The following is a 25,870-nucleotide window of genomic DNA, read 5'->3' as shown; positions in this document are numbered from 1 at the left end:
GGGGATAGTTGCATGGTTCCCTATGTCAGAATGGTTTTATTCATGGCTGCATTTGAAGCAACAGCCTGGGTAAGCTGTTCCAATACCCACTCTAGATCAAAGCTCCTTGTTCTGTCGTTCTAACATAACAAGAGTAAGCTGAACGTGTTAAAAAGAGTTTAATTAGCCTACACCCTTACCCACCACTCAAGGTCTTTTATGGAACAGTCCTATCAATGTTTACTAAACTATATTGCTTCCACTGCAGCAGGTTATGCAGTTGTGCTGTTTTTGTGTGGTGTGCGTGTGGCGCTGACTGTCAAATTATGCTAAACTGAGTGGCAGTTAGCTGCGCCTGAGTAACAGCTAAAGCAGTCAAACGTGCTGAAACATCCCTTTGGCAGCTGTCACAGCACAATTCAATGGGATTCTGTGTCTATTTCTTTGTGAGGTAATAGTCTGTGGTTTTAATGATTTGCTTGGATATCAGTTGCCTCTGTTTCTCTATTTTACTCACACACTATAGATAATAGTCTAATCATCATTTGAGAAGTGAAGCTAATTCACACAGAAAACAAAACAAAGAATGGAGGTTACCCATTGCTTTTTGCATTCCCTCTGATGCTGGTTGTTTAAATTCTTTATTTGTTTCTCTTTGTTCTCAGAGGGGTAAGATAAAGCTGATTTATTCGTCCTGTCTAATATCAGCGTAATAAAGGCTCTGCCTTGTTTAAGGGGACAGAAATCTACATGCTGAGTATAATATTGTTCTGTGTTTTGTAAAGCTGGTTATCTGGTACAAGGACATTGCAGAGTGATGTAATGGTCCCGCTCAGTGGGTGGCTGAAGGCTAACGAACGTGATCCTCATGAAATGAACCTCTGCTCACAGGCTCTGCATTAAAAAACAGACAGCTTTACAATAGATGTATGTCGACATGCGGCCCTTGTGCTGTGTGACCTTGAGCTGAGTGGTTGTATGGTTTTGTGTTTGTGTGTTTTGTCTGGGCTGGTGGTCAGAGCAACCCAGCCTCTAGTTGAATAGAAGACCAAGCGAGGTCATCATGCTCCGTCATTGCTCCCTGGGGAATGTCTCACCCATCACACCCTTCTCCAAATGTGGAAAATAAAAAGGATCAGTCGGCGCCCTCATAAAGAGCTTGCCTTTTTCGATTACACCTTGACGTGCAGCATATTCATGAATAGTTGATTTATTCCTTTATTTTTTCATAAGGTCCATCATCATCCTAATTTAGTGAGACGGTGCTCTGTGTGATATGGCACCCCCCTCCCCCTTCCCTCCACCACTCCCAGTAGTTCTAACGATGGAGAGAGTGAAATAGCCGTAGTCCTATTAAACCACAGGCAAATTATCGTTTCTCATTTCCTCCCCAGATATGTCCCCTGCCTGCCATAAATCTTCAGTTTGCGGTGTTGCTCGTTATTTTTACCTAGGTGCATAATGGTTTCTTTTTTAAGGAGCGGGACTGCATATTAGAGGGTTTTTTTGTAATTTGGCTAGCCTCCTGGAAGGTAACAGCACCCCAGCTCCCCATATGAAATCATAATGGTTCAGTGGAGTAAATGGAGGCTCATCATTGTTTACGTTGACGATTTATATTTTTTCACAATTTGCCGTGGCCTCCCAAATAGAAGCAGCTGATACAAATGTACTTTGGACAGGTTTTGTTTTTTCCTTCTGGAAGGTAAAATCAAAATCCTACTGTAGGAAGTTTGTGCAAAAATGTACGTGAATACTATGTTTACCTCCCCACCTCTCATCCGTAGATCTTTGCTGAGAAAAGTGGAGTCAAGAGTGATATACATTGTGGATGCAGAGGGCTCAATGAACTAGTGGTAGAGGTCAGATCAGGTCAGGCTCTTGAATTGCTCTTGGATAAATTGCTCGTAAATCGTAACACTAAAACCCATCTTGCCCACAACACACTTGATCTTCCTACAAAGCTTTCAGTAAACTCACCCATGTTCAATTTGGAATGATGCATGCTCCATCACCCATGCAAGGTGTTGCACAGTGAGACTTCTGTGGTCCACAACATTTAGAGTTATAAGGCTCAAATAAACTCACACAAATAGAACCCCACAATTGCCCGCCTAATCATGTGGCAAATGATTCTTAATGGACGAGTGATTGCCTTTTTAAAAAAAATATACACGTATTAGATCAAGCGGTCCTAAGAGGACCTATGAAGGCTGGTGGAACGTGGGACGACTTGGCCTGACAATTACTAGTTTGGCCATGACAAGCCCAAACAGCGTGATTTATTAGTGCTGCAGTGAAATAAATAAAGATGTATCTATATACTTGGGGCATTTCATTTTCTTTTGGTAGGCTGGCCCATATCTGAGAGTTGTGTAAATTTGAGATACAGTCGAGTCAAACTCCCTTGCCTCTTTGTTTTGCCTCAAAACCATTTTCCTGTCTACTCCTTGAACTTCCTTCAGGAGTGAGGGGCGTTGCTTATTGATCTCAGTCGGTATCAGGTGAAGAGGAATTAGGTAAAACTGTATTTCTGTAGTGTTGGGAAGTTGGCAGGAAATCTAATCTGTATAAGAACCATAACGTCTAGAGGAAGTAAAGAACAGGTGGCAAAATACTCCCAACTGCCCCCACCCCCCATCTTTATCCTCTTTCTCCTGTCATTGCCTCGTTCTCATTACAGTTCTGTCTTTAATTGCGTAGAGAGATGGTTGTCTCTGGGGTCACATACCTATTTAACAGTAAAAACGTGTGTTGAATGTGTGTCTTCCACCGAGAGAGGACTGTGAATGAGAGATGTAGGGGTTGGGGATCTGAGTCTTTCACACAGATCTCATCTCACAATGATGCTAGGCTAGCAATGAGGTAACAATCAGGCTTAGCCAGGCCTGTATCTGGACCAGTGGAGGCAGAAATCAGAGGATGGGCTCATTATAATATATGGAATGGAATGAGGAATGGTATCAAAAAGGTGTGTTTGAGGGCTGCTGACCTGAGCCCGTCTTCTGATTTCTGCCTCCACCAGTCTCCCCTGATCTACACATCAGCTTATGTTTAACCTTTGTTCAGTAAGTAAGTAAGTAAGTAAATAAGAACTTGTGAAATGCAATCAAGAAAGATATAGCTTATGAACCTGTCAAACTTCGAAGTTAAGTTTGCAGTATTTCTTGCAGATAGTCTTTTCAACAAGATTGAGAAGCCTCGTGACAGGTCATATTTTGAAACGGCCAACGCATTAAAGTCAAAAGTGTGTTTCGGTGTGGTGTTACAACCACAAGGGGAACCCTGTATGTCAGACTACGTTGGTCCACACCTCTGTAGCTCTTTAGATCCCGTCAGCTAGACTGACCCCCCTCTCTCTCTGACAGGCTGCCAACCTGTTTATAGCGTACTGTAGCCTGGCTCAGTGACTTCCTGAAGCCTTCTCCCTCTGTGGCCTTTCACACGTGTCTTTGGGGGAGAGACGCCTGCATTATTTATTCATCTCTTACTCATGTTTTTTTATTTCTCTGTTTATTCTGGAAGTGTTTGGAGTTTGGTTCACGCTTGCCTGATGGTGACCTCAGGGGCCTGTAGGGGGGGCTTGGGAAGCATCCCAGAGTTGATGCAGAGGAGATCTGACAGTGATGAGTCTATGGCTGTTAGTCACACAAGGGATGGACAGGCTCCTGCTACCAGAAGATAAGCCCTTCTTTATACTCAGTGTCTCTTTCTCTCTGTCTCTCGTTCTGTCCTTCTCCTACACTCACATAGGGAAAATAATGAATAAAGCCCAGGCCCCAACATCCCTTGGAGTCATTTATGAATGTTGTTTATACAAGCAATGGCTTTTTTGGATGGATCAAAACAAGTCGTTTGAGACGGGCAGGATTTAGTTTCAGTTTGGGAAGATTGCCTGTGTTCACATTCAGGGTGACGGAAACAGTGCATCTGATAGAACACTAGAGGGGCTCTATTCAATCAAATGTGAACACGTCTTGGATAGGTCCAAAAAACATAGTTGTCATAGCTGGAAGGTTTGGAGTCGTGGGTTTATTCTAGACAAAACAATTGTTATAGTGTGAGACAAAAATGATCTCTGCTACATTTGAATACAAAAATGCCTTCCTTCTGCTCAGGACTCATGGTGTTTTTGACCGATACTGGTGACCCGTACCAGTTTCTGTATTCTTTACATGCATGGACTGAAGACAGTTCACTGACTATCTGTAGTGTTCCTACTTCACAGAGATTATAATGGAGAGGCTGCCTAATGTTCACATTCCTAAACCAGATAATTAAATTTGTTGAATTTGTGAAGTCGACTCAATTTGTGAAGTCGACTCAAGCAAAATATAGCCTTGTATCTTAATTGCTTCCATTTCTTCATTAGAGCCGGGTCTGGGTGTTAGTTGTTTAGGAAATTCAGTGAGGCAATCTTTTGTATTTATGCATCCATTTATTTCTTAATTAATTTAGTTTTTTAATTATGGCTGCTTGTTAGTAATATATTCTGGTGATTAATGATGCTGCAGGTAGACTCTCTTTCATCTTGACAGAGGCAAAGCGCCAGAACGGTTGAGAGTACATGGTGCTGCCCTCTAGGCACGGGCCCCCCCTCCTCCTCTCCCCCCCCTCCTCCTCTCCCCCCCCTCCTCCTCTCCCCCCCCCCTCCTCTCCCTCTTTTCTTCCTATAGCTCCCACCCCCAACCTTTTAATCTCACTCTCTTTTGCTTTCTCTCCTCATTTCTCCCCATGTCCCCATTGCTGTCTGCATGTTTAATGAATCAATTGGCTTGTCATTGCCATCAGAGAGGCGTTGTTAATCTCTCCGGGGCTTTTATGGCCTATTTTATGTATACAATGTATACCACCCAAGTCTTTTATCAAGCACTAGTTGACAACCAAGGCAATGGAACAGCCAGTAATATCACATGATGTATTTATTGTTATACTGTATGTGTGTAGGCTGCAGTGTTCCTCCATTGGTTACTAACACACTATAAACACCAGGAAATGTTAAAGGCACATTTTCATTTATTTTGCATTCTAATGCTCAAAGCGTTGTCCACTTCCTGGCAGAGACTAGATATTGGTGCGTGAATGATGTTTAATGTCGGAGATTTTAATCCTAGTCTGCTCAGACACTGCCCACGTCAGGCTGTATCAACTGTGAAGAACTTCAGATTTTGGCTCGTCCCCCCACAGCAGGCGATCGATGCTCTTTTGCCCTCATCTCAGTTTGAAGTTAGAACAAAGCCCTTTTTTTGTTTGGAATATTCACAGTAGATCCTTTTTGAGTCTGGTTATCAGTGTCAGTTATGAGTGAGGCAGAGCGACAGCCCAGCAATGGACAGCCATGGCAGCAGGCCCTCTTAGATCACAGTGATAAGTGGCCCCGTGCTGTCAGTAGTGGAGCAGAGTTTCTGTGTTCCCCGCCATACGTCACCACGCTCCTCCTGTCACTGTAGAATCTCTCTCTGCCGAGTGCCATTGGCCAGCTGGGAGAGACACAGGCGTTTTAGTGTTCATCACACGTCGGCACAGTCTCCCGGCTCGCTCCCATCAGTCACCGCAGGGCCTGAATCACACAGACCAACCGCTCTCAGTTGGCTCTCTGAAAAATGGCTGCAGTTGTACAGTCAGCGAACAGACGTTTTTACTTTGCCTCCAGAACTCCAGGGAACAATGTAAGAACACAGCCTTGATTCGCGAGGAGGGATGGTGAGGTAAAGAAAGGTTAGTCTAAAATAACAATGAATATGGGAGAGTAAGGTTGAATGGGATGGTTCAGCCTATTTTCATGTTTAGGTGAAATATCATTTTACCCTGAGTTGTCCTCGTAGGCCAGTAGTGAAAGCTTCTCTGGCTCTCCGTTCTTCACTTTGCTACCGCAATGACGTGCACTCTATTGAAATGAAAACAGTCTCTGTAATAGATTTGCTCAGAACTGGAACTATTACCTTTTCATAGACACACACAGCCTTTTGGTTTTGGTTTTGGTTTTGGTTTCACCAGCCAAGCTCTGCCCTCGTTGGACGGGCACTCGACCGTGGAGTGATTACCAGCTGTGAAGGAAAAGGTTGCTGGAAACCGAAAGGAATCCAGGAAGTATATGTTACAACTGGTCATTGCATATTATTGATATAATATCTATATCTATATCCCTCTCTCTCTCTCTCTCTCTCTCTCTCTCTCTCTCTCATTATGAGGTATTGTGTGTAGATTGATGAGGGAAAAAATGAATTTAATCAATTTTAGAATAAGGCTGTAACATAACAAAATGTGGAAAAAATGAAGGGGTCTGAATACTTTCTATATAGCTGCTACTAAACTTTGTTTGAAGTTTCTCCGAGGAGATTTTAGTCATTTCAACAATGCTAAACCAGTTACTGTCGGATCCCTGCCTATTGGAGAGGGCTCTGTTAACTGTTAGCTTGTGCTGCTGTAACAAAGTGGAGAGCAGAGAACCAGAAAAGCTTTCACTACCGGCATACGAGGACAACTCTGGGTGAGATGACATTTCAACTAAACATGAAAATAGGCTGAACCATCTCTTTAACAGTTTTCTGGGTGGTTTGTTGCAGTTGTCTATGCTGTTTCACTGGTGCACACAGTATTTTTTGGAATAAGGAAATTCTGTTTGGATGATAGATGGCTCAAAATGGAAAAATTATATAAGTGAATAACTTTTGGGCCTGTGTGCCCATGCAGGCCTCCAATAGATTGAAGACAACAAATATGCAGAGAACCATCCTACAGTACCTGCACCACTGTGCCCATATCAGTCATTTAAGCGGTTTCCTCTCTGCTTTTACCTTTCCTCCGCAAGGCAGAACAAAACAACCAGTGACCCCCCAGTTAAATGGGTATTTAATGTATTTTACCGTTGATCCTCATTTAGCAAGAAGAAGAAAAAAGGCAGGCGATGTAAGCATGTACAGTGCATTCGGAAAGTATTCAGACCCCTTCACTTTTTCCACATTTTGTTATGTTACAGCCTTATTCTATGGATTACTCTATTTTTTTTCTCATCAATCTACACACAATACCCCATAATGACAAAGCGAAAACAGGTTTTTAGAAATTGTTGCTAATTTCTTCAAAATAAAAAACTGTAAGTATTCAGACCCTTTGCTATGACACTCAAAATTGAGCTCAGGTGCATCCTGTTTCCATTGATCATCTGTGAGATGTTTCTACAACAGTCTTTGATCACCACCCATTCCCCAGGTCTGATGTCATGGAGTGGGCCCTCAATAGGTGTGGACAGTGCTGTTTCACACTCCTGTGGACTTCACTCAAAACCTTCAACAAGTTTCTTAACATTGTATCATTTGCATATTCAGTGATTAACATGTGCCCGGCCTGTCAAAATCTGATGGGGTGAGAGGCCAGTCTTAGGTCTAGCTCTTCCCCTCATGGCTGTGAGTATGAGGGGGAGGGCTTTGGCCCAGTTCAGTCCTGTTTCTTCACACATTTTTGACAGCTTAATTTTTATTGTTCCATTGTCTCTTTCTACTGCTCCCCCGCTCTGTGGGTGATAGGTGCAGTATGTTCTTAAGTCCACTCCTAGGTATTCAGACATTCTCTGTATATCATGGCACTATCTCAGTTAACAATGCTTTTGCCACTGCTGAGGAGTCTGCTTTGCTAGATGGAACAACTTCAATCCATTTTGAAAACATGTCTACAAATATCAAACAATATATTTTTCCCTCAAAGGGGTTTAGCTCAATGAAATCCATCATATCATGATGAAATGGGCCATCAAGGGGAGGATGGCTTGATTGGGGGACCGCTTGTCCCCGCCCTACTTTATGTCGTAAGCACACAAGGCATTTTGAACAAACAATATGTGAGTATATTGATATTGAGAAGCCTTGTGTGTACCAATACCTATTTACAATATCCATCATCCCCTCTTTTGACACACAATCTTTCAACACAGTATAAAAATGAAACAGACATTTTGGTGAACACGGGTTACCATTCGGGTCGACCCAAATCTTATTTACATAGGTTGCCTTCGCCACTGTGCTTTCTATTTTCGTTAGGCTTTAGCCTGTGCCGCTATCAGCTCAGTGAGTGAGACGGTCTGGGTCTGGGTTATTTGTGTCATTTGCAGCGCTGTCTGTGCTGCAGATTGAGCGGCTGCTTTTAGCAGCTGCATCCGCTCTGTCATTACCTAATGAAACAGTCTCTTTTCCATTTGTGTGTGCCTCGCACTTGCATATTGCAATCTCTTTAGGGAGAAGTAGAGCATCTAACAAATTATGTATCAATTGGCCATGTTGTATTTGAGTTCCTGATGACGTGATAAACCCTGTCATTTTCCACAGTGTTCAAAATCAGGGAAAAATTTAGCTGGGTTGATGGCTGTGCATCTTACAACAGTAACATTTGGGAGAGATAGCAGAACATTGTGGTAGTGGAGGAACCTTGCCCCCGACAGATGGCTTGTCTTGTGTTCTAATAATATTGAGGCTACAGAGTGCGGCACTCTGTGTTCTAATGGTTGATAACACACTGCTTCTGCTGCAGCTGCTACTGCTTTTAGACAATGGGGAAGTCCTTCAGCTACAGCATCAAGTTTGGAAGAGAAGTATGCTATAGGGCGTAATCTATCATCTATCGTTTTTGCATCGGTACAGAGGACATAAAACCATTTTTCTTACAAACAGCCTGGATGAATTTCTTATTTGGGTTAGGCAATCCTAAGGTCGGGCCCCTGTTAACATAGTTTTGAGTTTATTGAAACAATCTTCCCCTTCAGTTGGCCATGTCATTTTATCTGTAGAGGATAACTTTTGGCCATGTGCCATGGCATGGAGTGGTTGTATTAATTCAGCATATTCAGGGACCCATTGTCTGCAAAATCCTGTCATACCAAGGAAAGACATGAGGTGCTTTGTTGTAACCGGTTTATTCAGCATTATTCAATTAATAGTAATTTAGACTTCTTCCTAGAATTACATCTTGCATAGCACATTTCAATTTTAATTCCCTTTTCCGAACACCACAGAGTTAACCCTAAGCTACATATTATATCTCTACCTAACAAATTTACAGGGCAACAATTAGAGAGTATAAATGAGTGTTTCTGATATTGGATGCCATCATTATCATATACAGATAGAGGAACGGTGAATCGTTCTTTCATTCCTAATCCACTATTGCTACCACTCTGCCACTATATTTTGGTTTGGAGTTCCACTCTTTAGCTTTAAGGACTGAATGTCCTGCCCCTGAGTCAACTAAAAACACAATTTGTTTCCCGTATTAACAGTATTTGAGGTCATTCTTGATAATCTGTACTTTTCTAATTGTCTGTATTTCTACATGTGGTGTATGTGTACGAGCATGTGATGGTTTGGTCTCACCAGTCGATGCCTCCCATCCCGTCTCCTCTGACCATAAGTACCCCTCCTGTTGGTTCAGGGCAGTCTCTCACCCAATGTTCTTTTGATCCACAACGGTAACATCCATTCGGTCTGTCACCTCTTCTGTCTCTGCGGCCTCATCCTCTGCCTGTCTGACCACTGTAGTGGGCCAGTTGGGCAATCTGGAGCTTCTTGTCCGTCTTCTCTTTGACCTTATCCTTTTGGTCCCTTATACATTTCTCTGCATGTTTTATGTAAGGCCAGACGTCCCCCATCCGCCCAGCCTCGTAAGTGACAGTTTTTTTTTTTACGTGTTTCTGTAAATCCTTCTATCATCCTCAGTTTGCATTGTTGTTCCCATGGACTGTCATTAGCTCTGTTTGCTGGTCGATCTAGGCCACTGTAATCCTTAAACATTTTTCAAAGCGCAGTCGGTCATCAGTCACTTTCTCGTCCTCACAAACCGTCTGCACGCCTGGGGTCAGGAGAGACCTCCCGCCCCTTGTGGGGCCGGAGCTTGGCCCGGGTCGAGTAGTGGATCACATTTAGCAGCAGAGGGGCTGTTCACGAGCAGGTGTGGATTGGCATTCCTCCGCCTCAAAGCCATTGATGGAGTCTTGGGTGCAGTCAGGCCAGTCAGGTCTGGATACCCTAGGAATGGCTTGATGGAGATGCCTCTGCGTGTCTTGCAGACATTTCTGCTTGGATGTCAGCCCACCACCTCAAGCTCAACCTTAACAAGACTAAACTGCTTTTCAGCCCTGGGAAAGCCTGCCCTCTCCAAGACTTCTCCATCACAGTAGAATATTCCACTCTGACCTCCTCCCAGATAGCCAAAAATCTTGGGGTGATCCTTGACAACCACAGGCCAGGCTTCCCGCCTCCGCCATCAGACCTCTGCAGCTCATCCAGAATGCTGCTGCCAGTCTGGTGTTCAATCTCCCCAAATTCTCCTATGTCACCCCCCTCCTTCAGACCCTTCACTGGCTCCCGGTAGCAGCTCGCATCAGATTCAAGACTCTGACTTCAAGCCTCTCTCTACTTGCAAGCAATGGTCAGCCCCCAAACTCCTGCCCGATCACTCTGTTCTTCCACTTCGGCTGGCCGCCTGGCACTGTCTAAAATCTAAATTTAAATGTAAATATTCATGTGAAATCTGTCCAGAATAAAGATTAACATCAGAAAACAAATGGCTGAGGATCTTGGGCCTGTGAGGATTGGGAATGGTAATCCTTGTTTTACGGTTTGATGGTGAGTGGATTATGGTTCTCCAGGCTGCACTACCACATGCAGCAAACGTGATGTTCTTGTCATGAACAGGACTGTGGAGAATTCACCCTGAGTAGTCTATGGGTGTCCATTCACCCCCTCAACATCCACCCAAACACTAGTAGTATTACACCCGCCAAAATGCTACTTTAAGCAATCCCAGAGCAAGTGGCTTTGTGATACAGTATGAATCCAGTCCCAGTAATATCGACGACCATGACAACATCTGTGTGGTGGTAGTATCTGGCTGACCTCTCTAGAATGGGGCAACAAAATATGTTGATTAATTAATGAAATGGAAGTAAAGGTCTGGGATGATTTATGTGGCCTTATGGATGAAGTGCTCGTGCAACATGTGGCTTTGGTAAAAATCTGCACACATGCTGTGATTAACCAGCCCAGCAGATTGGCTAGCATGCTTGGAATGATGCAGGCTAATGCTAATCAAATACTGTTCTACACACTTAACTCTCATGCGCACAAATCCCAAACAATGGTAAATGGAGCATAGTGTTAGTTCAGGCAGGGCACTCTGTTAAGTCAACGGCGCAGCTGTCCGTCAGGTGACAGGACAGCTGGTTCACTGGATGCACAAACACATGTTCACATGTCACATGTTCAGTGAAGGACAGAGGTTCACAAGTGGCCAAGTTAACACACCTCCATAGCAGTCAACAGTTGTTATGTATGTTGTACTGACTAAGAGAGCTAAGTTTAGCTTTTTGCCATAATCACTTGTGAAATTGATGCCAGCATGTCCGTTTTGTATAGTGTGACAATAATAACAATGATATATCTAGATGTAGGGTTACTAGGTTATTTAAATTAGCTAGCTAGCTAACATCAACAACTTCAGCTAATCATATAAGGCATGCCCCTGGATCTTTTTTGGTCACATGATAATGGGACTTTGTGATTTAGGAGGGTGAGTCATTCCCCAGCACCTAGTGAGGGAGCTCACCTGCCCTGCCATGCACAGAAGGGGGCCTGGCCCCTCTGCAGGCTGCTTGGCTAGGGACCTCATTAGGAATATGGCCGTCTGGAGTGGGCAGGGCTGTTGGAGGTAGAGAGAGAGAGAGAGAGAGAGAGAGAGATGCAGCTATCAGAGCCTTCTGGTCCTGACATTGGGACATGATGAGAAAAGGATGGTGTCCTTTGAGCGTTGTCATTTTCTAGGTCACTCTATATTAAGGGTCTGCCTATCGAGGCATGGAGGACCAGTAACTCCCTCATATACTTGCAGTTAAATGGGCATTTTTCTTAATGTATGACATCTAGCCTATTTCTTTGTGTTAGGACACTATTTCATTCTACACTACAGTAGATACAAATTGCATGGAAATGAATTATATATGATATGTTTGAGAGAGAATATTATTATTACATATTTATGATATTTACTTGTGATTGATATCAAATAAGATCTTAAAAGGTTGTCACTGAGGGTCTGTTTAGTTTCTTTGCTCCCCTGAGCAGAGCTCTGATAGGCTGTAGAGAGTCTCCTATCCTTTGGGCTGTGGTAATAGAACACATCCCAGTGTTTGTATCAGCAATCAGCCTGGTCACCTTAGCAGTTTCTCATCTCTGACTTATCGTTTATTGCGTTTCACTCAAGTGTGTGATTGGAGCAGGCTAGGTTCTGCTGAAACTGTTATCTGATATTGAGGCAAGAAAATGGCTGATGCTTAAGAATATCATTGTCATCAAAAGGGAAATGCTTCTCGTCGTTGAAAGTGTCACTCTGGTGGAAGAAAATCATTTCCACATCTTGAAGGAGGAAGAAAAAACAAAAAGAACCCCCTCCAACAATTGATTCGTGCCACTTTTCTCCAGACAGGATTTGTTCTCACTATTGATACATTTATTACATAGAGCATGAAACGTAAGCAGTTTCTGGGCGAAGAGAGAACATGCATAGACAAAAATCTATACCAATGCAGCGGGGAGAGTGAGATGAAGAAATCAGCCCAGCAGCTTAAACATTGAATTAAATGAATAAATGCATTGGCACCAAGCGCCAGTCAATCTTCCTAAGCCTTAGGAGCTAAGGTATGAAATTCTAGTTATATATTCCAGTCTTTGTTCTATTCTCAGTTTTTTGGCAGGGATATTGTACACTTTCAGTTGGAGTGTTCACTCTCCTTCACAGTCCTAAATAAGTCCACCTGGGCCCATGGGCACTGTCTGTTCAGTCCGATATTAATAGCAGAACCACATTTCAGATGAAAGATCACTGAGCACAGTTGGTGCTGAGGTGAAGGGATTGGAAAGGACATGTTTTCGGTATCATCCGACCTGGTGACGTCAATAGCCGACCAACTACACTTAAATTAGATAACAGCAATGTAACCAGCCTGTTAGTTATACGGTCTCCTGGCTTTACAAGCCATGAGTCAATTCTTGGCTTTTGATGTGCCTTTAGCTTTTGTTTATGTGTAAGGAGTATGAGCTCATCCCTAAGCCTTGTTCATACCCTGTCTCAACACTGTTTAATTTAGCATGGCTCTGCCAACACCTTCAGCATTGTGAATACTGCTTGTAAGTTCTTGGTCTAGCCTCGTCAACTTGAACCTCACATAGGTCAGTTTCGGGACAAGAGTCAGGAGGTGAGATGTGTGTGCCTGTGCAGTCAACCATGACGACATGACTCACCACCACCCACACAACAACCCACCCACCCTCAGAGACGGCTGCTTCCAGTTGCTCCTCCACAATTACCTGATCTAGAAACAGCCACCTACGAGACTGAGGTTGTTTTGTTCATTTTAATTAGCTTTCTTTTGACCTTTTCACCTCCTCCTCCTCCCCCTGTCTTGCCAGTTTCTTCCTCCTCTTGCCTCCCTCCCTCCCTTTGTAGTAAGATTGGTGCTGGGTTGTGAGGAGGAGAGAATAGAACATTGTGTTATCTCCTGCAGCAGTGCCTCATGCGGCTCTGCCTGGCCCTCTCTCTCTTCTTCCCTTCCTCTCCCTGTACCCCCTGCTCCTGTGGCCCTGCCAACTCTCTGGGTCTGAGTCACCCTAGAGCACATGGCATCTGATGCCCTCTCCCTCTCTTCCTCCCCATACTCATGCTCTCTTCCTCCAGCCCTGGCCTCTATGCCAACCTTTCCCTTCCTGTCCTGGCCTTCACTTGGGTGATGCCTTCTAGCCAGTGTGAAGCCACCCCTACTCCCCTTATTACCATCAAAAAGCCTTGTTGGCAAGCAAGTTTGCCCCTTCTAGGCCTTCTCCAACCTTCTAGAATACGCTGCTACGCCTAAGCCTTTTTACTACTCAGAGTAACTGTACAACAGTGCAAAGATATATATATTTTTTAAATTGACTGATTCATCAAATAGCAGGTAGATAGTGTTATTAATAAAGATGTCATGGATGCTTTACTATACGAAGCAAGGTGTTTTTATGCAGTCAATCTATTGATACAGTATTATTTTTATGTCCATTTTATGGTCTTTCCTTTTTCATTTATTGTCTTTCCTGCTGTCGTTGAAGCCGTGTGCTGTATGTCTAGGGTGGTGGTTTTAATTGGTTACAGGGTGTGTGCGTGTGTGTGTGTGTGTGTGGGGGAGGTGTATTGATTCATGTGTGGTACTTGATGTAACTGACCGCATGTAATGGGTTAAATCTATCAGCCATGTGCAACACACAGTGTCCTCCCTTTTCATCCACATACAGACCCACTTTACTGACCCACTCTACTCTAATCACTCCCCCTCCAGCTATACTACTCCCCTAACACCATGACCAGAGTCTCATCCTCAACAAACCTCTCTCCTCTTCTACAGACCATATGCTGCCTCAGGCTATGACAATGGAGTGCTCTGCATATTTCTAATGGGAGAGCAAGAAACGCAGAATCAAAGGTTTTGAAGCCCACAGAGAAATCTATACAGTGTGTCCATATCTGAAGGCCGGTATTTCACAGGTTCAATGTTTTATGTTTGAACGCTTGAGGGTTCTATCCTTGACAGGCACACATCAGACACCTCAGAAGTGAGGCGCCCATCATGTCTTCTTCTTATAAGGTCCTGAATGGTGACAGTACATCATCACTTAGGGCAGATGGATGGGAGGGCTCAGGTCTGTGATGGACTGTTTATGTCTGGCCTGGGTATGAAGCATGGGCATGTTAAACTGCCTCAGACCACCAGGGATTGAGACACGGGACCTGACATCCCAGGACCAGTCAGAGCTGAAATATTGCCATCAGTCACTCAGCCTCACTCTGCGCCACTAACTTAGTTTTGGCACGCCACACTCTCAATAAAGACCCATCCATTACAACAAATGAGTATTCGCAAATGTATGCATGGGACTCGATTGTCGTCATACATATTCAGAAGCCGGGTATTGATTTGTCGCCGTAGCCCCGTATTAGTTTCTATTCAGCGCTTTCACAGCAGACACAAGGGATTCCAGTTCTCTCTCTCTCTCTCTCTCTCTCTCTCCATAAATCTGGAAATAATAGGGTCTTAAACGAGTCTGTTCCCACTGTACCCTGTCGACCGGTCTCACACTGGAGAGTCTCAGTCATTAGCGTTCAGCCAACCAGGCCTGTTCCTTTCTCCTGACTCTGCTCCACATGATCTGTAGATCAGCCGTACACGTGTATCTCTCCCACACTGGCCACCGTCCTGTCCTCAAAGAGTGTCATGGAGGTAGAAGAGATGGAGAGTGATGCTGAAGAAGATCTGTGTTTGTAGAACATTTCTTTCACTCCTCCCCTCCCTCCCTCTCTCTTTCTCTCTCTCTGCCTGTCCCCTCCTGATTGAACTCTCATACCTCAGCCAGGCCTCATCAGGGGATCTCTCCCTCCCTCCCTCCCTCCCTCCCTCCCTTCCTCCCTCCCTACCTCCCTGTCTGTCTGTGTATTCAGCCCTGCGGGGTGCTCTTCAGTTGACATGGGACTGAAGTGACTGGCCCTGAGATCACCCGTCACTCAACCTCAGCACTCAGACATGGGATTGTCTGGGAGAAGGGGATGGAGGGTGAAAGAGGGATAGAGGGAGGGGGATAGACAGATGATGGAGGGAGAGAGAGAGAGAAGAGGGTGATGATGGAACGAGAGAAGGGGGGAATTGAGGGAATGAGAGAGGGTTCCTGAGCCAATGCAACTGATTGCAAGCCTCGATAAAGCTCCAGCTCTGATATGACGCAATCAGTGCTATGGCTTCAGAGGATTTGAGATTTATTTTCTGGTTCTGATATCGGTTGGAGAAGGGAAGATTCATTTTGATTTCTCTGTTCTTGTGACATCGCTGTGGGATTGGTTACTCTTCTCTCTGACTGTTAATCTCAAATGAAAGGTCTGATTACCCTCGAGGACATCTCGTTTAGTACTCATTTGCAACTGTCCCATGTTGTGTCTACATGGTAGTAGATATTTCGTTGATGATGATACACTGATGCAAAGCTTGTATCTTGTACACACACACACACACACACACACACACACACTGACATGTGTACTTGCATGGTGCACTTACAATGATGACAAGGTGATTTAGGATGTTTCTTCTCTATCTCTCCCTTCAGAGTGTCTTCGCTCTGACGTTGGGCCCGTTCACCTTCTTCAACGCCCAGAAGACCAAGTACCTCCAGATCGTCACCTCCATCATGCGCTGGATCGGTAAGAGTGATCCCCCTCCCTCACACCGCCTTCATCAACCAGTCATGCTACTCAGACATACAAACACACTGATAGATAGTACAATATCCGTGACAGACCCAAGGCATGCATGCATGCAAAGAAATGGTTGCTCTTTTATTTCGATTTGCTCTGGTAGTTTAATAATACATAAGCCTAGTTTAGACTCCTGTGGTATGACAAGCCTTCTAATTCCCAGGGTATTTCATGAGACAGCGAGTCTGTCATGGATATTTACGGACTGTTTGTTACAAATTGGGTACGCTGTATTTTCTAAATGTAGCTGAACGCTTTTGGGTGTGTACTTTCTTTCTTTCTTTAAATATCACAAACTCCATTATCCCCGGTTCACGGTTCATAGTTGCACGCCTTTTCATAGATTGCTCTTTGCCACCGTAGCAAATTTAGAAGAGACACTTTTTTTTCCACCTGGCTGAAGGTGAAGGTCTACACCTCGATGAGAGCAGTGTTTACGCCAAACCTGCCCCCCTCCCTCTCTCTCCCTTCCTCCTTCCTCTCTCAATCTTTCTCCCACTTTCCCTCTCTCTTTCTCTGTCTGTCTCTCTCGTTTTCTCTCTTGTGCGCTCTCTCTCTCTCCCGCTCTCGCTCTCGCTCTCTCTCACCTCCTCTCTCCCTTCTATCCTCCCTCTCTCCCTCTCTCACCTTCTCTCCCTTCCCATCCTTCTCTCCCTCCCTCCACTCTTTTACCTCGGTCCCTCTGCTCTGTGGCTCCTGTGCCTGCCTGGCTCCGTCGATCATGCCGTGGTCCCGCTCTGTGTCTCTGATTCCCATCTCCTCTCATCCCTCAGCCTGACAGGCCTGACAGGCCGTCCCAGGCCTGATTGGACCGTCACTCACAGGGCGACGGACGAAAATAAACCGCCCGTCCTGGACCTCGCCGTTAAAATCACAACACCACTGAATCATGGCTCTCCCGCGCCAGCCCTGCACGGGCACAGGCACAGGCGCAGGCACGTCCACATAAACAACACACACACCTAAACACACATAAAGAGACCCCTGCGCGCGCACACACACAAACACAAAACACACAACACACACAGCACAGAGACATACACACCATCACACAGTCCACTATCTGGCTGTCCACAAAGCACTCTGGGATGTTGGCTCCACCCCTCACTCTCCCGTATCTGTCCCCGCCCTCCCCTGGCTCCACATGTGATTGATTGGCCTTGTCACCTCTGCAGGCCTCACTACAGCACCGGCTAATGATTCAAAATGGCTGCAGTGGCAGCTCTTTGTTTCCCGACTGCACCAGTGCCATTGGCCGTGGACAGGAGGGATAGATGGCTTGCCTTCATAACATAAGAGAATGAAAGCTATGAGATAAAGCAGCCGTCAAAGACAGAGTTTGAGACCATTTTAAATCCCATGAGAGAAACATTAGGGGTCGAAGTTTAGGAGGAAGAGAAATTGATGGGGAAGAACTCTCAATGCTTGAGCTTGAGTCCTGAACCTCTAATCAACAGTATTATTTGTTAGTTTGATGGGTCATTTTTGATGTTTAGCCTATTTCTCTGAAGAAATGTAAATTGGGCACCAGAATTATCACAGCAGACCTATTTCAACAATGAAATGCTGATATTAAATGTTCAATGAAAGCCATTGTGGCCTTCTATTCAACACACAGTTAATTGGTGTTACATTTCCAAGTACGCGTTAAGGACTTACCTGTCGACCTGTTAAGCTTGTTGTGACCCTCTTCATTTCATTTAGTCTCCTTTGGACACAGACGGCCTCTGTTTTCACTAGATTAACTGCTAAACCCGTAGGGTTTGTGGGTATAAGGGTTTACAAGCATCTCAAACCCGGAGAGAGAGCTCACTGACAAAGTTCTCCAGAGTAATTGGGTTCTGCAGTGTCGTCTGATGTTAAAAGAGAAACCGGTAGATGGGAATGGAATGGCCCTTATGTAATGTATGGATCTATTTGATTGTGACAGTGTGGTGCTCTGGCCATAAACAAGAAAGATAAGTGTGGTCGGAACAGAAGACATATCACTTCAAGGCAAACCAAACGATTGCCAAATCGATGTGTCTTCAGAATGTATGCTAGGCCTTTTTTTGTCCATTAGGAATGTTATTAGGTAGTTTGTATGCGCTTTAGCCGACCCTCTCTAGTTCTCCCCCTCCGGGCGTAAGTCTCTATGGTTGCGAGGCAACCTATGTTTTCCAATTCCTCTACCATTTCCCGTTGTCTAAAGGCGATTTGGATTATGTATGTTCTCATTCGGAGGGGCTAGCAGTGGCAGGCAAGGTGTTTGTGTGGGGGTGATGGAACGTATTGTGCTTTCAAGGCATTGTGTTCCTTGAAGAAATATATTAAGTTCGCCCTGCAGCGAGAGAATGGACCCCTGAGTGATTCTAATAAGGTCTTCCTCACTTTCATGTTAGTATTGTCTTATCTGTTTATTTTGTTCCACATGCACGCTGGCATAGCTTGTGATTTTGCAAAGCTTTACTCCTGGGAGGAAGTCAACACTCACTATAATGTATTTAATGGTAAACCTCTTGTTTCTGTTATTATGGTCGGGTTCATTACAGCTTAAGAATGTCATTTGTATGCTGTGCAAATGCAGCCTTGGATTAGGCCCGTGGTTTTGAGTAAAATTTGCCCTCATTAACTCGAGCATGTGTTTAGGTAATGTTGTTGCTCCAAAGATGCTTCATGAATGCCGTATCTTTATAATCATCCTGTGACTTCCTACCTGCATCTCAAACACCCCTAATTAGCATAAACAACAGATCCTCATTAATATTAATGAAGTAGAACAACCAAAACAAAACGACACCCTAGGCCAGGGTGTTTTGAAGAATGTTATAGAGCGATACTCCTCATTTCACATTCTACAGAGAATAGCTTCTGATTTGTTTGTGAAATCTGCATATTCATTCAAAACCGTACTAATCCAGTGCAGTATGTACATTTCTTGATAGCACTTTGATCATGATCATGTCTCTCAAGCTGAGACCATGTCATAGTATCAATTCAAGACATATTGGGAAATGTGCTCTAATGATGTGCTCTCTAGTCTCAAATCTCAAACGTAATCTTTATTTTAGATTCCCCACACAATTTAGAACCACTGCACTTACAAAACGCACTACTAAGATTGCCAATTCTTTCATCAGTGACAGTTGTAATACATGAATCCCTTTGACTGAGACATTATAACTGGTCTGCCATAGTCTGGGGCATGGACCAGGTCACATGCTTTTTATATATAACATTAGTATTTTACCCCTCATTTGCCAGTATCTGACTCTCCCTTACTTTTTATTATGGCAGATTTCATACCCGAGATATTCCACCTTCCGCCATTTCCCCATTCCAGCTCCCTCCATCTCTTCCTCCATCACTATCCTCTCTCACGTCCCCTCTCCATCCTGCTCATTACTCACCTCAGACAAGGGGACAGGCGGTTGGCCTCCCCTGCGTGCGTCGCTAGTCACCCATGATGCCCTGTGGGTGAGAGCGGGGTGGTGGTGGTGGTGCTGGTGGTGTTGGCGGGGGGTGGGGGTGGGGGGGAGGCGGGGGAGGAGTGCTAAGTGGAGTGCAGTGTGGAGAGTGTCAAGGGACCTGCCTTGGGTTGTGTTTGAGTCTTGGTCTCTGATCCCTGCCGCTGGCCTTGTCACTGTCTTTGTCACTCAGAAAGTTCCCCCCTCTCCTGTCCAACGAGGCCTACAACCCAGCTCCCCCCCCCCTCCCTCCCTCCCTCCCTCCCCCAACCCACTGAGAACATGAGTGACTTTCAGGCCACATTTGTAGTCCCCTTTAGCATCATCCCTATTCCTGCTGGTAACACCATCAGTAGCCTGACACTAAGCTTCATGTGGTGTAGCCCAGCCTTTCGCCCTGCTAGACCCAGTGGTGATTTATGTTTTTCATAGGCCTGTCTGCAGCCCTTCTCCACTCCTGTCTGCAGACATCCAGCCCCATTTGTGCCCCTGTTTGTGATCCCTCCACTCCGAGATGCCATAAACACCATATCCACACCTCATTCACCTCTATTAGGGTCAAACATCAGAACATCAATTCTGACAAGACAGCCTGCAGCCCTGCTGCTCAGATTGCCCCTACGGTGTGCAGTTACCGACTTGGACATATAGATTTCATCACTTGCACACGGAGAACAATCTGCGCTCAACTCTCCTAGGGGTCTCGCAACTCCTTAAGTTGGCATCAACATCTCCATGGGTGGGTGAGTGATGTGTACAGATGAACCTTCCTGCTTCCTGCTTCCTGCACTTCCCATCCCCTCAGCAGCCTGTGAAGAGAGGGATCATTATCTGGCCCTCACAGCAGAGCAGAGCAGACCGCTGAACGCCTGGCGGGCGGGAGAAGGGTTAAGAGCCGGTCCTTTAATTGATATTGAGTGATGTGAGTGGAGGGGAACGAACGGAGAGGCCCCTTCGCTTCGGTAAACAAGTATTAATCACCTCTCTTCTGTCTCCCCTGGGAATGGATGGATAGAGGTGTGGGGCCTCCCAGGGCCCATGTATTACCCTTACAGGCATGGCATATGGATCCTATGGCTGGGAAAGTGGAAATCATGCATCCTGAGCAGCTCTGTGCCCACTGTCACATTAGTTTCTGTGGATAGGGTAAGGTGAACAGACCCAGCCCAGTGTGGAGAACATCCCTCTAAATGTGAGGGTGTGAAATTAACCAAGCCTTTTGCTCTGTGTACCTGAAACAAAAAAAAACTAAACAATAGCTCAGATCACTAGCCCCAGCTACAATGATCAGTGAGTCGCCATCCATCCCATGGTCTTGGTTTACTGAGTCCTCAGGGAGAGTCTGGGCTGCCCATTGCCATTTAAAGCATTGAGAGAGCGCAAGTATTGTTTCTGAAGGTCAAGGAGACTCTAGTGGCTGGTCGGGTACAAACTATAGGCTAGCTTTGTCCACAGTATGTAAGTCATATTTCATACGTTGAAATATGGCGGTGCGTTAATGAACTTTCCAACTGTTCAGAGTCCTGAAAATTGCATTCAAGGAAAACTGCAGTTTGTAATGCATCATTTTCATGTCACGCTACACATTACTTACAGCCAACACTGACCAAGGAGTTACCCCAGGAGAAATCTGTCTTAGCTTGACACTCTTTTAACCCGTTTTCCATCCGACGACAGAATATCCTAAATGGTGCACTTTTCTCTCGACTTTGTTCTGTTAAGGAGTGTGGCTAACATCTGTTTAAAACCATGCATGTAGGTATACGTATATTTTTCTTTCCATCTTCAACCCTCCTGCCCTCCTCCTCCCTCTCCCACTCCCACTCCTGTTTAGTATTGACGCCTGGTGTTTCTTTGTGTAATGAGAACCTTGATTTCCTTGTGAGATAAATTCTGGGGTGATTAGGGGGATGCTTGGAGGATGTCTGCTTTGCTGGAGCACAGGATCTATTGGAGCTCAATCCCCGGTCACTAAGCCCTTAATCATGACTGTTGACTCCCGTCCCCTGCTTACCTCCCTGTCGCCTCTATTTCCTCCTCTCAGAGAGGTGAGGGGAGAATGTTAATGCGAGACACCGTGTTTCCAGAAGGCTCGGAGTCTTCTAGAAGTCTCCCCGCCTCCTACTGTTTTCATTCCCGTGTTTTTATTCAAAACCTTTGCCTGACCTTTGTCTGACCATGTCTGACCTCACACCTTTGATTGGGAGTAGTAACCAATCAACCATGGTCAGGAACAGGCTACTTGTGATGTTGCACGCAGAACTTATTTTTTTTACTTTAAGCTCATTAGTCATTCCTCTCATTTGGTAGTGGAGACAGAGAAGCAGATAAGGCTTTGCCTTTTTAATGCCTTGATGCACACATTTCCGTTGCGTCATGACTCAACCTTTCTATGCTCAATTAGATTATTTTAGATGATATGGAAAATTCATACATATTTACACTGCCCTTGTTGAATATTTAATCTCACTGTTGGAACGGGGTTTAAGCAAACCTGATGCAACCTCCCACCAAATGTATTCACATGCTAATCATATTAATTGTATCTGTCTGCTTGCAATTTTGATAGTTCAGACGTAGTCCAGAAGACATGATGTTGTTTTAAAAAAACACTTTCATTCTGCCTATTGGTTGAAAAGTTCACCGAAACCCCCCAGGCAGTTTTACCCCAATGTGTTTACAAGATCCCAGCGTTTGGTCTCAGCCGTGGCTTAGCCCAGCCTTGTGGGTCATAAAAAAAAAGCCAGGTGCGCTTTATTCCTTATCGGTGGCTAATGTGCAATTTGCGGTGTCACAGCTGAGTGAGTGGACTAATTGATGTTTTCTTGAACCCTGTAGATAATGTCATGGAGTTTTGATTCCCCCACCCCTGTGGACTAGTGCAGCTGTATGGAGCACTAAACGGCAGGCCAGCTGCTGCTCCGAGCTCCCTGATAGCCCAATCTGAGATGACAGGGCTGGCAGGCATCAACTCGCCAGGCAGAGCAGCCATTATCACAGGCTATCCCACCTGCCGTGACCAGGGGCGTCCTCCTGGTCTAGTAACCACAACTATGACGTGATAGGATATCAGAGACTTCACACAGCAGTACGTAAGACTGTTGAACCACGGTGAAATCGGGCAGGATGCCGAAGCTTCTCATTATTACCACAGAGACTTAACCAAGTGCTCTCAAGGACCGGTGCACTTAATTAATGATGGGATGATTGCTTGGAAGGAGAGAGAGAAAGTGAGCAAACTGCTGGAGTTAGAGAGTTGTTTAGATTTGAATTCATTAGGAAATGAAAGGGAGGCAGTTATAGTAGAGACAGAGCGATGTCCTTCTCTGATGTGACATATCCAACCTCTTACGCCAAAGAGGTAAACTCACACATGAGCAGCCCTTGACCTTCCCACTGTTATCATCACTCACATCAAGTGCCGAAGCGTTCACAGAGACGAGAGCACTCCCATCTTTCATCTCTCATGTGAACGGTGGCGTTCACACTGTCACGCCCAACATTCAGAGCCGCTTGCCGCTCAACCTGAAGCCATTTGTTACCCATTGATTAAGTCAGGGTAGCCCATCCCCCCCCCCCAAGGGGGGCTGTCTGAATAGGAATCCTTTACCACCGATGGTCTACGGCTCCTTGGAGCATTGAGAGCAGCTGCCAACCTTGGCTTAGCTGCAAAAACGCTTTGTTTGCTACCGCTGGAAGTACAGCTGTAAGTGGCTTCTCTGGGGGGCTGTTAAGTTGAAGCATTCCCCACAAGGTCATTGCCATATCCCCATCCAAGTAGTATAAATCACCAGTGGCGAGATGGACGGCCAACAGTTATGTGGGCGTGATATGTGGCTGTTTGACACCTGCTCAATTCACTCCGTCCCTCACGCACCGCGTCGAGTGTGGACGGCGGGCAGCAGGCGTGTGGGGCAGAGCGTGTCAATGTAAAAGTCCAGGTAATCACCATATCATCAGAGATATCATCTCTAGAGGGAAATGACTCATCCCATCTGAATGAATGAGGTTATTTTTTCTCCCTAACCTGTGGTTGGTCTATGTGGCGGCGAAGAAAAGAGTGTGTGTTGGAGATTGAGGGATTAGGGGGAGGATGATATGGGTGCTTCAGAGGAGACTCCATCAAGGAGACAATGACACCGTGCCCTTCAGAGAGAGGAGCACTCACACAAGGGGGCCATTCCTCTCTGTCAACACACAGTAAACAGTAGGGAGAGTACAGTGTGTGGTGTGTGCGTGTGCGTGTGTGTGTGTGTGTGTGTGTGTGTGTGTGTGTGTGTGTGTGTGTGTGTGTGTGTGTGTGTGTGGTGTGTGGGTGGGGCAATATTGGTGTAGGGATGGACATTTTTGAAGAAAAAAAATTGCTATGTATATTGTCAGTTATTCCTCACGATGCTTGTAAAAAAGGATGCTATGCTGTGAATTGATGATGCAGTGACTTATTTAACGTGAGCTCTCTCTTATGACCAATGGCTGCTAATCTAGTCACAGAGAGCCTAAAAGCAGGGAGATTCATCGCTAAGGACGCACTGCCTGCTATAAACTCTCATGTTCATACATGCTTGGCCTACCTCATGTACCGTAGCATGATCTGATTGAAAGGCAATGACAAATGAGTGCATTATCCAAAACCCACATTCTAGCAGCTTTGTTCTACTTAGCGTCCCCTTCTTTTGTACCATCTGATTGACTTTCAATCTCTTTGAAAGATAAAGAGGAGTTACTTCCTTTTACCTTAAGTAAGACAAATGATGCCTTGTCTTCTAATGAGCACTAAAGCATGATAGTCAAGATCAGAGCCACAGGAACAGAATGACATGTCCGCCTGCCGATACTGAATACTATGGGGGATAGAAGAGTGTACTACTGTCCTGTTATTTACAGGTCATTTTCTACAGTACTTTCCACTTCACATCCTCTCTGTATCCCCTGAGAGGAGTGTGAGTTTTTGAAGCAGCTGCCAGTGTAATTATGTAAGTTCTGTCCAGGCTATATCTCAGTGTACCTCTAACCCAGAGGGAAGCATCAGGCCTTTTGGAACGGTTCCATTCACAGGCTACAGTGAACCTGCTCGAAATGGAACGGTGTCAAACGCTTGCTGCGAATGTCATCCCAGTCCGATGCCCACCTGATGCATCCTGACCTGAAAATCTAAGTGGAAAACGGCCTGAAAATAGCTCCCTCCCCCTGCCCTTCACACTGTCTGATCAGCCTCTGTTGATGCCCGCGGAGCCGCCGTGACCTTTCGCCATCACTATCAATTTGAGCGCGACGCCTAGCTCTCCACGCCCGAACCTTTTGCTCTTTTCCCTCCATCGCATCACGGCAGGTGCTAAGTTCTCCGGTAACGGCTCTCTACAGCCCGGCCTCTTCATGGTAAAGGAGCCACTCACAATGTCACCGGTGGCTTTTTTTCCAGTTCAAACCGCCTGCCGAGAGCGCCCGGCTAACGCGGCATCACAGGCAGACATGTCAAGATGAAGAAGACTTTTTTGGAGACATAAATACCACTGCTGTTAGCTCTGGGCCCACTGAGGGGGGGGACCGAGTAGAGGGACGGAGGGACGGAGGGACGGATGGGCATACGGGCGGGAGGGAGAGTGATGAATTGCTGAGCTTGCTTGTTGCACCTCCACACAGTCCCATTTTCAGCCCTGACGAAAAACAAGAGCTGCTTTGGTGAAGGTTAAGCATCTGTACACCAGCGCAGCACGGCGTCCTGTCCTATAAGACGCTCTTAATTAAAGGCCCCCTGCCTGGCCATCTTCCTTCCTGTTCAGACTGTTCGCGGCGGTAGTGCCAGGCCGGGCATGAGAAGCTCTCCCTGCTGTCCTAGCTTTGGATAGGTCAGACAGACAGACGGACGGACGAACGGGTGTATTGTTAGTTTTGATGGTGTATTTCACACATATTGGATGTACTGTACTTCACAGGGAGAGGGGGGAGGAGAGAGAGAATGCGAGAGAGGGGGCAAAGTGGGATAGAGAGGAGGAGAAAGAGGGGGTGAGTGTAGCTGCAACACGCAGTGTCATATAACACATGGAGTTACATGCCTGAACTGAGAGGGACAGATGATAATCACCCACTGACAGTCACATGTCAGATCCAGATAAAAGGACAAACCCCACTAC

The 25,870-nt window shown here is 45.5% G+C and overlaps 1 protein-coding gene across 1 annotated transcript in view; it reads left to right on the top strand.

The window, feature by feature from the left end:
• The window catches only part of tmem104 (transmembrane protein 104), a 53,627-nt gene that overhangs the window by 21,430 nt on the left and 6,327 nt on the right, over nt 1-25,870 (top strand). Inside the window, exon 9 of the mRNA XM_083677249.1 lies at nt 16,146-16,239. Coding sequence (XP_083533375.1) covers nt 16,146-16,239 — 94 coding nt within the window. The remainder of the gene's footprint in view (nt 1-16,145; nt 16,240-25,870) is intronic.

Source organism: Argentina silus (genome assembly GCF_951799395.1).
Source record: "Argentina silus genome assembly, chromosome: 9".
In the NCBI taxonomy this organism is placed as follows: domain Eukaryota; kingdom Metazoa; phylum Chordata; class Actinopteri; order Argentiniformes; family Argentinidae; genus Argentina; species Argentina silus.
The sequence above is the reverse complement of the archived record's forward strand: the minus strand, read 5'-3'. Positions and strand labels throughout refer to the sequence as shown.